Source organism: Papaver somniferum, chromosome 7 (genome assembly GCF_003573695.1).
Source record: "Papaver somniferum cultivar HN1 chromosome 7, ASM357369v1, whole genome shotgun sequence".
NCBI lineage: Eukaryota > Viridiplantae > Streptophyta > Magnoliopsida > Ranunculales > Papaveraceae > Papaver > Papaver somniferum.
This window is the reverse complement of record NC_039364.1, coordinates 123,139,929-123,156,304: the sequence shown is the minus strand read 5'-3', so window position 1 is coordinate 123,156,304 and position 16,376 is coordinate 123,139,929. Positions and strand designations below refer to the sequence as shown.

Sequence of the window (16,376 nt, the reverse complement as noted above, 5' to 3'; positions counted from 1 at the left end):
TTCGAGTCTCGTTGATTTAATGCTTAAAGTTCGGCTAAAAAGGCGACTATACCGAACATCGCTCTGTATAGCCTAAAAGTTCGGCTACTTGTCCTGGAAACAGATAGCCGAACAAAGCAAAAACTCCATTGGAGATGAGTTTGGCTTCAGAAACATTAGTCGAACTACACTTGCAGATGAGTTCGGCCAATTCAAGCAACATTAACTATATTTTAAGTATACCCTAGTACCCAAAACCCTCATTTCGAAATCATCCATCTCAATTATTTTTTTACAAACCATCTTCTTCTTCTGCTTCTTCTCTCAATGATATTCTTCTTAAAAAACCAACTTATTAATTTAACCTCACTAATCGTTAATTACTTAACTTAATCATTTAACTAAGGGGTGGGATCCGTTGACATGGTTATATTGACATAATTTTCACATTTTAGCATCATTTTTTACTGAGCCAAACCGGCAACGAATTTGAAGCTAATTTCTTGGTGACATGTTCTTCTTATAAGTCTCTACATTCCAACCAAAAATGAGAACATTCCGAGATGTATAAAGCCACCATCTACGATGTTGAATATCAGCCGTTGAAGATTAACGGTTGAAATTAAAATTTGTGGATGGTGAAGTTTCGTATTTCGAAATACTCTCATTTTTGGTAGGAATGTAGAGTTTTATATGAGGAACATGTCACCAAATATTAGCTTCAAATTCATTGCCTGTTGGGCTCAGTAGAAAAAATGGAGCTAAAATGTGAAGATTATGTCAATATAACCATGTCAACGGATCCTACCCCTGACTAATCATTACACTAACTAATTGTTATACTGACTAATCATTACACTTATTTAATTAAAAAGGGTAATTTGGGTATTAATATAAATATTTAGATAAGGGATGACTTCAATTTACTTCTAAATGTCATGTTCCCCTTGAAAAAGGAGTGGTGCCCAAAAAACCGTTCTTTTTTTAAAGTCGTGAACTTTTTTGCTTGGTTAAAACTGGTTGGGCTTGGGTAAGACCGAATTTTATTTTGGGATGGCTCTATCAAGGAACTTTGAGGCCATCATCCGTTGTGCTTGTGAGAATCGAAAGAAACCAATGAATTTCCACCAAAAAAAAAGGAATGAAACGTAATTATTGAAAGAAAAGAATTAATTTTCTCTAGGATCAAAAAATTCACCTTAACTTCAGTTTTCCTGAACAATCATCAATAAAGTTTGAGTGCGATCTGTAAGGTTTTACTGGCCGAAGTAAAGCTTCTCCATGCTTTGCCATATCTACTTAAACGCATGCTTTGCCATATCTACTTAAACATATTGACAAACTAAACAATTCTGCGGATGGCAAGCTGTAGTGGTGTGACCAGAGATGCTGTGATGTATCAGTAGTGGTGGTGTTTTTGGTGATGCATTGCACATGAATAATTGATGGGATACAGCATATAAAACAAAATAGATATGGAGGAAGAAAACAATAACCAAGATGGAGATGGAAAGTAGGTGACAAAATCACAAGACATCATGGTTGGTCACGGGATTTATATGTCTCTTCCTCCTTTAGCACAGGATTAATAAATACATCAATTCTCTAGGTGGCCACAGAAATGCAACTTTACAAAAATTGCATACACGATTAACTACAGACTAGTTCTTCTCTGCAGGTACAAATTTTTGAGCGAATTATATAGTTTCAGCTAGAAGATAAATACTGTATAAGTTGGGAGGTTGGACTGAAGTCTAGAAAATTAAGGAAAGATCTAGCTAGCTATAGTAATTTCATATTATGTCTTCTGATACGGGAGCTTACATTAATTCTCTTCAGTTACTCTTTAGCCTCTGGTGCTTTACTAATGGCGTTCTCTATTCGATTTTCTTGTGTGGGAGTTGTATAAGGGTTGTGAATGCAGCAGCAAAATCTGTAAATGTTGGAAGTAATGTTTCAGTGGTTCAAGATGCGAAGTACTTCCATATATATTATGGTCAGAACTTCAAAGTTATCAAAAATGGTATTGATGGCAAGAATTACCTTCTCATTCAGGTATAATTGATTCAAGAGAATTTCATTCTTCCTGCTCTACGCTAATTTTATCTGTTTGCATGTCTTTTCATCTTTTATATTATATACTTGGTGTCTGGTGAATGATTGATCTGCTCATTCATGGAAAAACTGAGCTAATAGACACAATTAATTAGGTGGAAGGTTTTCATTACATGCCATATATATATATGATGTTATCTCTCTATTCAATCATGATCTGATCATAAATTTAGAACTCATTAAATGTCATTGTGGTTTGATTTGGGATTTCGAAGAATAATTCGAGAATGGCGACGAGAACAAAATATTGCACAGGAAGAATCAAATCATTTGTAGTACCCCTATCAAACTACTCTATCAACACAGACTACTTTCCAGGTGATTACCAATATAATCTCTTAATTACTTTCACTACTGGTACTACTTATCTTTGATTATGCTCCTTCATTTTTGATCTAATCTCTCGGAAAAATCACATGATATAAGTAAACAGATAAATCCATGCGAAAAAAAAGGAGGTTGAACTGGGCCAGCAATAGCATCTTTACACCCCAAATTTTTGTTTCTGTTGTGTCAATAATTTGCCTTTGTAGTGCGCACAGCACAGCGCTAATAAATTTGGATATAACTCACGGGTTTGTTTTCTCTTTCACTATTGCAGTGTCCTTCTTTGAGGTGAGAATACTGTTGGTTTCCATGTGTAAGTTAAAAAATACTGTTAATCGGTTGATATATTGAATCGGTGAACAGCTTCTAGGATTGGGGGGAAGTTTGAAGGGAATTACATCAGATTTAGTTGCCTCGGAATGTGTCTTGAAATCGTACATGGATGGTGGTATCCAAATGATCAACAAAACTGATGTAGTGAAAGATACTACTCAATTCACTGCTTATTTTGTTACCAACCCGGATAAAATGGAAGCTTGTAATTTTGCTACCTTCCTTCCGGTCGACGAGGATACTCCTCTCCAGGTAACTTACACAAGTCCCGTGGTAGACATACATGCATTCAGGCTCTAAGAGTAATTCTCAGAAAATACTAGTGGAATTTCTTATACTTTTATGATTTTATCCTGCATAGTATAATGTGCATTATATATAACCCCGCATACATGCAACTTTAAACGCAATTTAAATTTGTTTTTGCAATATTCATACATAATCAGGACTAAAGAGGAACAAATATGTCCGCACTCGTATTGGTTTTAATTTATTACAGCCTAAATCGTTCATTGCTATCTTTCACAGCGAGCAGAATGGATCAAGTACTTGGGTGCTTTCGCGAATTTGGAAGATAGAGCAAATCACGTATACGAGGCAGTTAAGTCTAGACTTGAAATTCCGTAGCCAATAACTCATTTGTTCTGAAACTTTCATCAAAATTTTCAGCAGAGGTTGCCAGTAAAAGTTTACTACTAATATATTTTCCCCACACTTTCACTTCAAGAAAAGGCACAGCTTAAAGTTTTCATTTTTGGATTCTGTCAATGTAAACGTTTTTGCACTGAAAACCTATGACAATTACTAATATATATTCACCTTATCTAATGACGAAACAAGGCTTAATGTGGCTCCTCTCTAAAACCATGCACGACATGTTGCAGGTGAAAACAAATTACATGTGTTTGACAAAAGCGGCAGAGAATAACAGAAAAGCATTCAAACCTGTGGTAGCATGGCTAAGGTTTAATGAGGTCAGTTGTGGCAGAGGTTTAGTGTGTGCGACCCAAATTCTTTAATTATAGACGGGAGAAATAGAAGGATATTGTCAATGTATCTGATTGTCGTTCCTCTTTGCAGGGAGTTTGGTCTTTCACCAATGATGCATACAAGATGAAGGTATGAATACAAATGAGAAACTAATATGGTTCATACGCTATTATGATATCTGGAATACGTACCTATAAGGGCATTAGCTTAATTTTTAGAATGGCATACATACTGCATTATACTGCTTCCTTTCATTGAAAATGCTACCATGTCAGAAATTCGGAAGGTTTCTGAGCCGTACTATCTGGAAGCTGTCCAGAAGCATTTTTCTTAAGTTCTTCTCATTTCGTTTTCTTTGTTACAAAAACTAAAAGCAAGAACAGTATGTGTTAGATGCAGGTGGGGAAAACATTGACGACTCGATGAACAAAAATACCTATGACACTTCAATCCCGGATGACATGGACGACTTCCATGCTATCCTATGTGTAAGTTCTTGAGTTTAATCTAGTAATGCAATATGTTTCATGCCTCTACTAGTAATTGATTATGTAGATTTTGTATTTCTTTTCTTTTTGCAGACTGTTGACGTTGTCATTGATGAAACTTACACTTCACACCCTGTCGAATACAAGCTTTCCACATTCTTGAAAAACTTAAAAGTGAATGAAGATGAAGCACAGTCTGATGGTTTTGGCTTCCTTACGAAACAAAGCTTATGGAGATATGATAAAAGGATCCAAAATTCCGATTCTCTAGGTAAGTCATTCTTTGGTTAGGACTCTACTTTCACACTTTGCATTTGTTGGGGTCTTTGCTATATGCCTTGAACGACTATTCTGGGCCTTAACATTTTTGACATTTAAGCACAAACAAATTCATTACGTAATCCCATTAATTCTTGATTTTAGATTTTTAAGTGCCTACTCTTTACATCATAACTAATTTTCTAATAAGTGATTGTTTTTGTGATGAAGATTGGTTAAACAATGCTGTCTCTCAGCCTCATCTTGTTCTGGCAGATTTATTAGAGGCATTTTTTCCTACGGGAAATTACACGACAACTTACTTAAGAAACCTTGCGAAGGTGAAAACAATATTATTAAATTAATACTATATTTCAAGGCCAAAGTATTTATACTAATTTAAGAATGCTGCTTGCTTTTATGTCAGGATGAAAAAGTTACTACCATTGATCCTCAGATGTGCAGTAGAGAGATTTCCACAGCAATGGAACCCATCAAGGTTCCTTGTTAGAAGTGTGATAATTGTCATATAAATTTACTGCGTTTCATTTTTTCCTAGTCTAAACAACTACATATGCCATTTTAAATTTTGTAAGTATGCAGTGTATTGGGGATTCGAGAAACAATTACTATATCTAAGAAGATTGATTAACTATTTTGTTACAATTATGTTGTACTCAACCACTGATAGCTTAATTCACAGCGGCTGTAAATATCGATATTGGTGGTCAGCCACGGTAAAGATACAAGATACGTAACACTCCCACTTGGATGATCCATCATTGCAATAATATTAAAATTTTGCAGGTGGAATTCGATGGGACAAAATCTGAGTAAAGAATAGAACAATATATGTTGCCTCATCAAAATTCTGTGCAATGTAAAAAGACGGCAACTCTTGGAGCTTTAAAGTGATGATGTTCACGAATTTTCTCCTTTTATCAAGACTATATCCATTTGGGGCAAAACCTAAACAGCTGGTGCACAGAATGAGGGTGTCTGCCTAATACTTTTTGATCTCTGTACCTTGGTGACTATTATTATAGAGGCGGAATTCGGAATAATAATAGACGAAAACTAGAAAACAGAACACAAGTAGTGATTCGAAGAAATATATCTTCTCTAGATTATGAAAAAGAAAAATGATTACAATTCTCTCTTTGTTACGCTCACAATCTCTCTAAACAGTGGATCAACCTTAAACTGTTTGCTAAGCTTGCTTTTGCAATAATCAATTGCCTCACAAACTTCTCTCTAGGTCTGCGTGTTAAACCTCCTTTTCTAGGGGTAAAACCACACTCTCTAGATTGTCTTAGCTATGAGCTAAACATCTCTATTTATAGCTTTAACGGTTTCCCAAAACCTTCTAGGAATCTATTTCCTTATCAAGGAGTAATTCCTTTTCTAGGTACATTTCCTTTTCTAGGAATATTACCTTGTTCTAGGAATATTCCTTATCTAGGAATAATTCCTTTTCTAGTATATATTTCCTTATCTAGAAATATTACATTATCTAGGAAATATTTTTTTTCTAGATATATTTCTTTATCTAAGAATATTACCTTGTTTAGGAATATTTTCTTATTTAAGAATACTGCATAAAAATACGTATTCCTTCCTTAATTACAATTATATCCTCAATCCTTCTTGAAGATCACTAGTTCCAGGAAAGAGGAAGATACACATGTACCCCCCCCCTTAAGAACTTGAACTCCTGTGAAAATTATATTTGGAGGTTAGGGAACTCAAGAGTTCCTTTCACCCTGCTGAACCATCTCTCTTTACCGAAAACTGGACCTTGACGTCTAATTTGAAAAGCTTCCATATCTCTTCATCTTGTCTTAGTCAATCTTCGCTCCATAACGCAATCTTGTACGAGTGGTTCTTCTTCTTCATTCTTTTCTTCAAAAACACCAGATGAAAACGTAGTCTTTTTCTTCGTCTTCGGCTTGGGTGTATAAGACTCCATGTCTGTTTGTAGCGCATCCACCTTTTTCTTCCATAGTTTGTGGTTTGCTTTGCTTAGGATCATCATCTGACTTCGTCATCCTTGATCCCCTTGTTCCTTTAACGTCTTCTTGCTTTTCGAGTAACTCACCAAGTTGTTTGTAGAGAGATCTAGTGAAGACCATAAACCACAGGAATCTTCCCTAAAAGATACGAACCTTGCTCTGATACCAACTTGATACGTTTTGATCTCTGTACCTTGGTGACTATTATTATAGAGGCGGAATTCAGAATAATAATAGACGAAAACTAGAAAACAGAACACAAGTAGTGATTCGAAGAAATATATCTTCTCTAGATTATGAACAAGAAAATGATTACAAATCTCTCTTTGTTACAGTCACAATCTCTCTAAACAGTGGATCAACCTTAAACTGTTTGCTAAGCTTGCTTTTGCAATAATCAATTGCCTCACAAACTTCTCTCTAGGCCTGTGTGTTAAACCTCCTTTTCTAGGGGTAAAACCACACTCTCTAGATTGTCTTAGCTATGAGCTAAACATCTCTTAGCTTTAACGGTTTCCCGAAACCTTCGAGGAATCTATTTCCTTATCAAGTAGTAATTCATTTTCTAGGTATATTTCCTTTTCTAGGAATATTACCTTGTTCTAGAATATTCCTTATCTAGGAATAATTCCTTTTCTAAGTATATATTTCTTTATCTAGAAACATTACCTTGTCTAGGAAATATTCCTTTTCTAGGTATATTTCTTTATCTAAGAATATTACCTTGTTTAGGAATATTTCCTTATCTAAGAATACTGCATAAAAATCAGTATTCCTTCCTTAATTACAATTATATCCTCAATCCTTCTTGAAGATCACTAGTTCCCGGAAAGAGGAAGATACACATGTATCATTGCCTCCATAAATTTCCTCCTTTATCAATAATGTGTCACGAGAACTGTGGACAAAACCTAAACGCTTGCGCTAGGAAAATCATTTGGGACAAAATCTTAACGCTGTAAACTCATAGTAACAATGACGACCTTCAAACTCATAGTAACAATGACGACTTCGATGCTCATGTTTCCTCGTTAAAAACCTCGTCAAGAAAACCATATATGATATTATCAAGATTGTTCAAGCTTTCTTCTGTAGTGGGCACATGATCAAGCAATTGAATCAGACCTTCATTTATGTAATCCCAAAAGTGCATCATCCCACTTCCCTAGTGACTATAGACCAGTCAGTCTCTCTAACATAGTCTATAAAATTATTTCCAAAGTCATAGTTAATCGTCTCAAGCCTCATCTTGAAACCTGATTTCCCCCTACCAAAGTGCTTTCGTCAAGCAACGACAATTTTCAGATAATGTCCTTGTCGCTCATGAAATTATTCACGCTATGAGGAAAAAGAGAGGAAAGCAGGGGTTCATGGGTCTAAAGATAGACATGGCGAAAGCCTTCGATTGAGTAGAGTGGCCTTTCCTCATGGCTATAATTAAACAAATGAGTTTCTCCGAAGATTGGTGTAACTTAATCTTCCAATGCATTAGCACTAGTTCCTCTAGGATTCTCATTAATGGCATCCTAAGTACCTCCTTCAAACCCACTAGAGGGATTAGACAAGGGAACCCTCTCTCTTCGTACCTATTCGTAATTATCAGGGAATCTTTCTCTAGATCTTTGTCCAATGCCGAAAACAAATGTGTCATATCTGGATCCAAAATATCCACCAAAAATCCTTCTATTAGCCATTTGCTCTTCGCGGATGGCTGCCTTATCTTTGGCAAAGCCTCTATCAAGCATAGTAAGGGTCTGCTTGATAACCTTGAGACATATGGTAAAACATCGGGTCAAATGATCAATTTTTTTCAAATCAAGTATTTTCTTCTCTCCAAAAGTCACCAACAGTTTTGGTAAAAGGATCATTGACATTTTAAAAGTCAAGAAAATCTCCCTACATGACAAATACCTAGGAGCTCCTCTTTTTACGAACAAATCTAAAATAGCATGTTTTGACAATTTATTACATAAAATGGATGGAAGGCTTAAAGGGTGGAAAATAATAAATTTTTCCTCTGCTGGTAGAGATGTTCTAGCAAAAACCACCCTTGAATTTATCCCGGTGTACACTATGTCCACCTTCATTCTTCCCAAAACCATTACCAAGAAAGCTAAAAGCATTGTTCGGGATTTCTGGTGGGGTAAAACGCCTGGTAGGAAAGGATTTTACATTGAAGTATGAAAAGGGTTATGCAAAGACAAGGAAAATGGTGGCAATGGCATCAAAGACTTAGGGAAAAGGAATTTCTCCCTTATAACCAAGGATGCCTGGAGACTCTTCACTCATCCTAACTCCTTGTGGTCCAAAAGCATGAAGTCTAGGTAATTCCCCCTCTCAAATCCTTTCCATTCTACCTGTAATTCTAGTGTTTCTTAGGCTTGGAAGGGAGTTCATAAGGGCCATATGATCCTTAAAATGCATTGCATTTGGGAAGTGGGATATTGCATCATTATTAGCATTTGGAAATATATGGTTCAAAGACCAATCTGAACCACCTGATCCTTCAAAAAAGGACGCTAATATTAATGGCATCTTCCTGGTGTCCCATCTTCTCATCGGGGATCATTGGAAAATCCTCCTTAATTCTTTTTAACTCCAAACCAAGTAAGAAATGTTCTAGAAATATCTCCTAAAACCAGTAAACCCGATACTTTACGATGGAAGCATAATGACCAAGGTATCTTTACTCTAAATTCCTTTACCAGGTCTTGGATAATAAGGTCCAACAAACCATTGATAAAACTTCCTGAAAAAGCGGGGTTCTAACAACCACGCCCAATATTTCGTTTAGGAAATCTGTGTGGACTAACTCCAATATAATTCCAAGAGAATCAACTAAACAGTCAGACTCAATCAAGGAAAATATATCCAAGAGTTATATCTCTGTTTCTCAATGTAATCATCAAATCAAACAGATAGAAATCCGCGAGTCTGATTATTATGAGAAACAACTTGAACGGTACCAAAGCCAATATTCAAGTGTCAATCAATTTCAATCAACAACCAAAGGTTGGATTTACCAATTGATTGAACTACGCACAACCTGTGATATTTCAATTATATAAAAAATATAATGCGGAAAAGAAATAACACAGGCACCAGAAGTATTGTTAACGAGGAAACCGCAAATGCAGAAAACCCACGGGACCTAGTCCAGATTTGAACACCACACTGTATTTAGCCGCTACAGACTCTAACCTACTACAAGTTAACTTCGGACTGGAGTGTAGTTGAGCCCTAACCAATCTCACACTGATTAAGGTACTGTCGCGTTCCTTACGCATCTGAATCCCAGTAGGACTCTACGCACTTGATTCCCTTAGCTGATCTCACCCACAACTAAGAGTTGTTACGGCCCAAAGTCGAAGACTTGATAAACATATTTGTCTCCCACAGAAAAGTCTATTCTGATAGATAAATCTGTCTCCAACATAAATGCATACGAAGTTTGTTCCGTGTTTTGATAAATCAAGGTGGCCAAGAACCAATTGATAATCCGGTCTTATATTCCCGAAGAACAACCTAGAAATATCAATCACCTCACAATAACTTAACTATATGGTAGTAGAACAAGTTATTGTGAAATCACAAAGAATGAGACGAAGAACTTTGTGATTAGTTTTTATATGTTACCTATCGAAGGTAAATTTCTAACAAATCTTAGAGAAGATAGTACTCAATATGATAGAACAAGTAAGATCAGAACACGCAACTACAGAGAACATAGTTGGGTCTGGCTTCAGAATCCCAATGAAGTCTTTAAGTCGTTAACCTATAATGGTTTTAGGAAAAACCTAGGTTAAAGGAGAATCGACTCTAGTCGCAACTAGTATCACATAGGAGGTGTGGGGATTAGGTTTCTCAGTTGCTAGAGTTATCCCTTATATAGTCTTCCAATCAGGGTTTGATAACTTTGGAACAAAGCAATCAATATTCATCGTTAGATGAAACTCGATTCAAGATACAAGCTAATATCTTTCCACCGTTAGATGGTCTTAACTTGTTAAACACAAATGAAATATACCTTCATTTAGATATGGGTAACCGTACCTAAACGTGTATATTGAGTTGGCTTAATAACAGTTAACCGAAGTTAGTCATATGAACACTTTTGTATTAACCATGTTCATCTTAACACTTCTAGATCAATTGATAATCATTGATAATCAAATGAATCTAATTGTGTTACTTATAAAATTGTTCAATTGTTTATATTCTCATATCAATGCTTATACAATAGTAGTGTCCGGTGCATCACCCAGCGGCCAGGATACATTCATTTTTCTAACTAGCGCCCATGATCTTCCCTCCTCTCCCGGAATAGACCTGAATTGAGTTAATCCAATGGCCAGCCATTGTTTGTGTCCCACGTCAGGTGCAATGAATTCCTTTTTCTCTCTGCAAATTAAATTCCTTACGTTTTTCTCAACTGCACAGAAACCCTAGGAGTGATTCAACCTTTCGACTCCCTCATCAACAAAATATTATTCGAATCAAGCACCGGCAATGAATAGCCTCCCATCATCTTCTTTTTAATGAATGTTTTTTGACGTTAGAAAAAAAACGCTCACCTCAGCTTTAAAATGGCTTCTCCATATACAATGTCACATTGCATTCGAAAACAACATTCGTTACAACAGTTCAACATATTGTAGGTTTTTCCTCTTTCCTTACTTCTGTTTTTGTGCAATTTCAATTACATTTTTTTTTTGGGTTTGTTTGTATATTTTTCTCAGGATAATGTTACTTTTGGTTGGATTCTATTTTCTCCCCATAACATTTCCTCAGCCGAGTAGATATGATTGAAATATGGGTACCGGTATTCGTCGTATGTTCCCCCTCTGCCAATTTTTCCAAGTTTCTTGATAAATTTAATGAAGAATCAACGATTAATATTTGCTGTTAGATATCAATGGTATTTGGAGATGGAAAACTATGTTGATCACTAAACCAGATTTGTATAGATTAAGTGATTTGTTAATAACAGTTAACATAAACTTACAGTGTGCTATAAAAATGATTGTATACTTATATAGTCGATTAGAAGTATTCACCAATTCATGTACTTGAAATTTCAATCTTACCTTTCTAATTACCCAAATACTCAGTTTCTTTACATTTAAGCTTTTTTGGTTGTATAAAAGTTATTGTATTCTTTGTGGTGTGACTTCTTTTTGATATCAGTCATATTATAGCCTATACATGTCCAATGATTTGAAGCTTTGGTATTCCTCCAACAGTAGACATGGACTTTAAACGGTTTCATTCCAATACCGACCAGTATTGGTTTCAATCGGTATTCCTCAAAAAGTTTCATCGATTATTATATATGACCACTATTTTATTTCTGTTGATATTCTAAGATTTAGCATTCCAAGTCAACTGCAGCTTCAAGGGGTTATATGCTCTCGAAGAGCAGGTACCAATTTGGGTCACTAGGAAATGGGAGAAGTTGGAATTTATGTTCACCAACAAAGTTACCAGTGTGGATATGGTTATTCTCGAAGAGAAGGTACCAGTCAAATCTTTCATCTTATTTGACGTTCATTTGTCATGTTCATGCACCATAACTTGACTGTAATTTGTCATCATTTTGCTGAATGTGGATCAATATTGATCAATACGACATGGCATCCATGCAGCACACAGAATGTTGTCTATCAATTAGCCATGACAGCTTCAAGAGTTTGTGCTCCCTAGATGAAGAGAAGTGATGCTTCCTCATAGTTAAGAGTCACGTAGGAAATGGGATTTTCATGTGTCCCAACGACTTCACCAGCATCAATATGGTCATGGTCGTCCAAAAGGTATGCACTTTGTTCCTTCCTAGCAAAACCTGTTATTTGATTATACATTTTATATTTATGCCAGTTAATTGTATGGAAGTTTGACAAGCAAATCCGAGAGGGGTTTGTATTCCTTTCACAAGCTGCTTTTGACTACTTAAAAAGCCAAGATTCCTCCAGTGAATTGCGAACGTAGAGCCCTTTTTAGGTTGACCAGTGCCCTAAAGGATCTCGATGACTAATGGTGATTACGTCAAACCCAATATCTAGAAAAGACAAATTCTACGAGCCCCAGGAATTGGGTAACATGGTTCGCAAGGCTTGCAAGACCACCATGCTTTGCCACGCCTATATATACCAACAACATTCTGTCATTCCTTTTCCGAATGCATTTCCAGACACGTTCGCGTAAAGAAAAAAGAAACTATAAGGCATTGGTTTAAATGAAACTATGAATCCTATAGCTGCAGATGGAGTTATCAAATCTTTAACTGCCAAGGGCATGAGATTAGCTTTTATAAGGACAAGCGCTCTAAGTTAATGGGCAGCTGTTTGCTAGACGTCTTGATAAACATGAAACAGCTCTCCCAGATCAATTCAGTTTTGATTCCAAGGGATGAGTATGTTAATGGTGATTCTTTGGTCAAGTGATGACACTTCATAAGTTACATGATTGTGTTAAGGTTCATAGTATCCAAAACAACATAGTACATATAGTATATTGTTGTTTATTTTCTGATTTTTTTCTTATCATTTGATATTCTCTCATAAAACAGTTTTGGGTTCGAATAGATTTTACATGGTCATTTTGTTGTGTTATTTTTCGATTCTTATATCTTCTTTTGATGTTTGCAGGTGTTTGCTAAACTTCGGTATAATATGGTAGCTGATTTGCAGCTTACGATTTTGAGGGCTGGACGATTTAATGGAGGTTCTTCAATGAATTCCACTGGAACTACATATACAGTAACAATTTTGTAAATGTACTCCAACCTTTATTAAGGTCTAAAATCGTTTTTTTTTGTTGGTGCGGTAATTTTTTTTATAAATGCTATGGTATTAACATTCTTTCTTTAGGAATTAGACGCATGACGGCGAACCAGAACTTGGAAACTCTTTCAGAACTGCCTAGATACATAACTACCAAGTCGGAGTGGGTACTACCGTACTACGGTACAACTTCAGTTCAGTCTAATGTTGTTTATCTTATGAAAATTTCTTTGAAGATAACTTGGAAATTCCTGAAAATAGAGGAAGCTTAAATGTACAAATCAAAGGTTGTTTGTATTTTAATATTTTGGATGAGGTGTTATCATCATAAAAAGTACCTCGATTAATAAATTGCAGTTATGGACGCTATCTTTGTATGTTATCAGTACTTAACATAATGCAAGGATGACCGTTTTCATTGTTTAAGATCTCCAAGGGATTGGTTACCATATTTGATGCCATAAAAGTATGGAACTCGACCGTTTTCTAACCTCTATTTGATTATCTCCAGAACAACAGAAGAAAAAAAAACACTAACCTTAAATTCCACTTTACGAAAATGGATTCGATCAATTGCAGATAAAAATTTGATTGACGGCTTGAAATTTTATAGAATCAAATTAAAGTGAAAACAATTTCAGAGTAAAATGAAATCAATTTAATACCAACAAACTCGACCGTTATCACCCACACTACCAATGACTACACATTCTAGAAATTGAACAGAGAAATTTTCATTAGAAAAAACATACAACGATGTGACTTGGGCAATACAAACCGGAGAATAACAGAAAGAAGAAGCCAGACGTGGTGCGACAGCAAAGCACCCCAGAATATAACGGTGTGAAATAGCCCGTGCCGGTACGGCACGGGTGATTCCCTAGTAAGTATACAAGACACAATTGAAGCAAAATCGGATTTATTCAAAAGAATCAGTTCATGAACATTTTAGCCACGGTTTGCAAAGATTGCATTCCTTAATATATAAATGTATTTGTTCATGAGTATGAAATCATACTTAACCGATTTTAGAACTTAAACCAGTTAAGTTTGCAAACGGGTACGCAAACTTAAGTTCCGGACATTGGTCACAAGCCGACAGTTTGCGAACGGGTACGCAAACTTGGTTCCCAGACTTCAACAGTTAAATCAGTTTGCGAGCGGGTATGCAAACTTAAGTACCCTGACTTAAACAGTTGAATAAGTTTGCGAACGGGTATGCAAACTTAACTTCCGGTCATAAATTCCATCAAAATAGTTCGCACAATTAGTACACAAACCATAATGTATCCAGACATGGGTTTTAGCTCTTAACTCCCATTTCAATCATTTAAACATTAGCTTATAAGCAATTTTCACACAAACTATTAGAAGACGACAACAGTTGTCTCACACAAACTATTAGCTTATAAGCAATTTTCAAGTGATCAAATGGTCAATACGAAGCATTCTGAGTCTACATCAAATGACTGTCTCACACAAATCATGTAAGATGTTACCAGGTGATTTTCATATGATCATCTTTTGACTTTCATCAAGAATAATGATGAACGTAGTTAAAGCAAAAGATTTCCAACACATATTTCGAGAAATATATAAGCGAGTTAAACTCAACTCGAAATATCAAATGTGTATAATCTAAAGTCTATATAGCTATACGATTTTATCTCAATTGGATACAGAATAGAGTAAACTTCTGAGTGATAGATAAGTTCAAGTCTCCATATACCTTTTGTTGATGAAGTTCCACAAGCTCCCCTTAGTAGTTCTTCGTCTTCAATCGATGAACGCCGTGAAGTCTAAAGCTCAACTACACATTTTATCCTAATCCTAGACATAGCTATAAGTAGACTAGAAATCAAGACTGATAATTTTGACAACTAAACTTGACAAACAAGCTTGACATAGCAGCGCTTGCGAGTTCGACCGAGCAGTGTTCTAACACTTCCAGCAATCTTTGGAAGCTTAAAGTTATCCCTAGGGTCCAAAATTTCGCTTGGATGTTATATTCTAATATTCTCCCATTTAGTAGTAATTTTTCTAAGTTCATTTCCCGTATAGATCCCACATGTACGTTATGTAACAGCGCGATTGAAACCTCAGAACATGTTTTCCTGAATTGTCCCTTCACCAGAGCCGTTTGGGCTAGCTGCAACCTGAACCTAACCAACATAGCAAACTCCTTTCAAGCATGTGCCAGCTGGTGTTAGTTTTGGTTCTCTACCACCCATGCATGCACCCCTCTTGGTGATTGGCCTGAACTTTGCGCCACTATCTCCTGGTTTGTCTGGAAAGCCAGATGCGCCTGGATCTTCCAAGGAAGTACCCCTAATCCAACCCAAACTGGTAATGAAATTATAAACCACTTCCAATTCAACTCTAGAAACCCCCATTGTAAAACCAAGATACAATGTACTGACAACACTCAAAACAAACAACCTTTGAACACCAATTGGCCAATTTTTTCCTTCACCACTCACTATGACTGAACCATGGATCTAGCAGTAATTGGTACTATCATCTATGAAAAAACAGGAAGAACAATTGGAGGAAAAAGCAAAACTGTCAGAGTTCATAGCAAGGAGGAAGGGGACTGCATAGCAGCAAAGAAGACGTTTGAATGGGATTCTCACCTCAACTGCAAGGAGCTCAACCTACTAACAAACAACTCAAAGGTTAAAAGAACAATGCAAGGTTACAAGAGAACAACAAATTGGAGGTCCAATCAGGAAATGGACAAACTTTTAATTTTATTTAATAGTTTTGGTAATATTATATGTAAAAGATTTACAATCCAAAAACCATCAAAACTTGGCTGTTTTGGCAAAACAAGGGAAACCTATTCATGATTAGGCTGTTTGGGTCATGGAAGGCAGTTTCTCTTGCTAGTTTGTGTTTGTTTGTTTCTTCCTTTATCAAAAAAAGACAAACCTGACCAACGGAAAAGATTACAACGGACGTCGCCTGATAACAATATTGTACACGCGTTTGTTGCCTCAGTAAAACCTTGATAAGGAATACCCCTCGAGACAAAACCTTGGGGAAGGATAAAGAGTACAATGCATTTAAGTATAGCGAAAGATTCCACGAGCTTA

General features: G+C 36.0%; 1 protein-coding gene and 1 long non-coding RNA gene across 5 annotated transcripts; both read left to right on the top strand.

Moving 5' to 3' along the window:
* Positions 1-1,457: 1,457 nt before the first annotated feature.
* Positions 1,458-5,154, top strand: LOC113298318. Its single transcript, XM_026547025.1, has 11 exons — positions 1,458-2,034; positions 2,310-2,412; positions 2,696-2,709; positions 2,785-3,006; positions 3,283-3,354; positions 3,639-3,728; positions 3,835-3,873; positions 4,128-4,232; positions 4,326-4,503; positions 4,722-4,831; positions 4,918-5,154. Exons 1-11 carry the CDS (start codon positions 1,780-1,782, stop codon positions 4,999-5,001), a joined length of 1,272 nt encoding a protein of 423 aa, XP_026402810.1. The 5' UTR covers positions 1,458-1,779; the 3' UTR covers positions 5,002-5,154.
* Positions 5,155-10,939: 5,785 nt separating this feature from the next.
* LOC113292950 lies at positions 10,940-13,642 on the top strand. Of its 4 annotated transcripts, none has more exons than XR_003331967.1 (4): positions 10,940-11,156; positions 11,894-12,017; positions 12,148-12,312; positions 13,147-13,642. It is a non-coding gene; the product is annotated as an uncharacterized LOC113292950 (long non-coding RNA). The 4 variants fall into 4 exon arrangements; XR_003331966.1 differs by having other exon boundaries at positions 10,940-12,017; positions 13,147-13,274; positions 13,369-13,642; XR_003331965.1 differs by having other exon boundaries at positions 10,940-12,017; positions 13,147-13,294; positions 13,369-13,642.
* Positions 13,643-16,376: the final 2,734 nt, after the last annotated feature.

What these genes read in the sequence shown, in the direction of transcription:
- LOC113298318 (XM_026547025.1), top strand. Translation starts at nt 1,780, where the DNA reads ATGTCTTCTGATACGGGAGCTTACATTAATTCTCTTCAGTTACTCTTT. An exon ending in AGAATTACCTTCTCATTCAG is followed by an intron (nt 2,035 to 2,309) that starts GTATAATTGATT and finishes GGGATTTCGAAG; the next exon opens with AATAATTCGAGAATGGCGAC. An exon ending in ACGAGGATACTCCTCTCCAG is followed by an intron (nt 3,007 to 3,282) that starts GTAACTTACACA and finishes TATCTTTCACAG; the next exon opens with CGAGCAGAATGGATCAAGTA.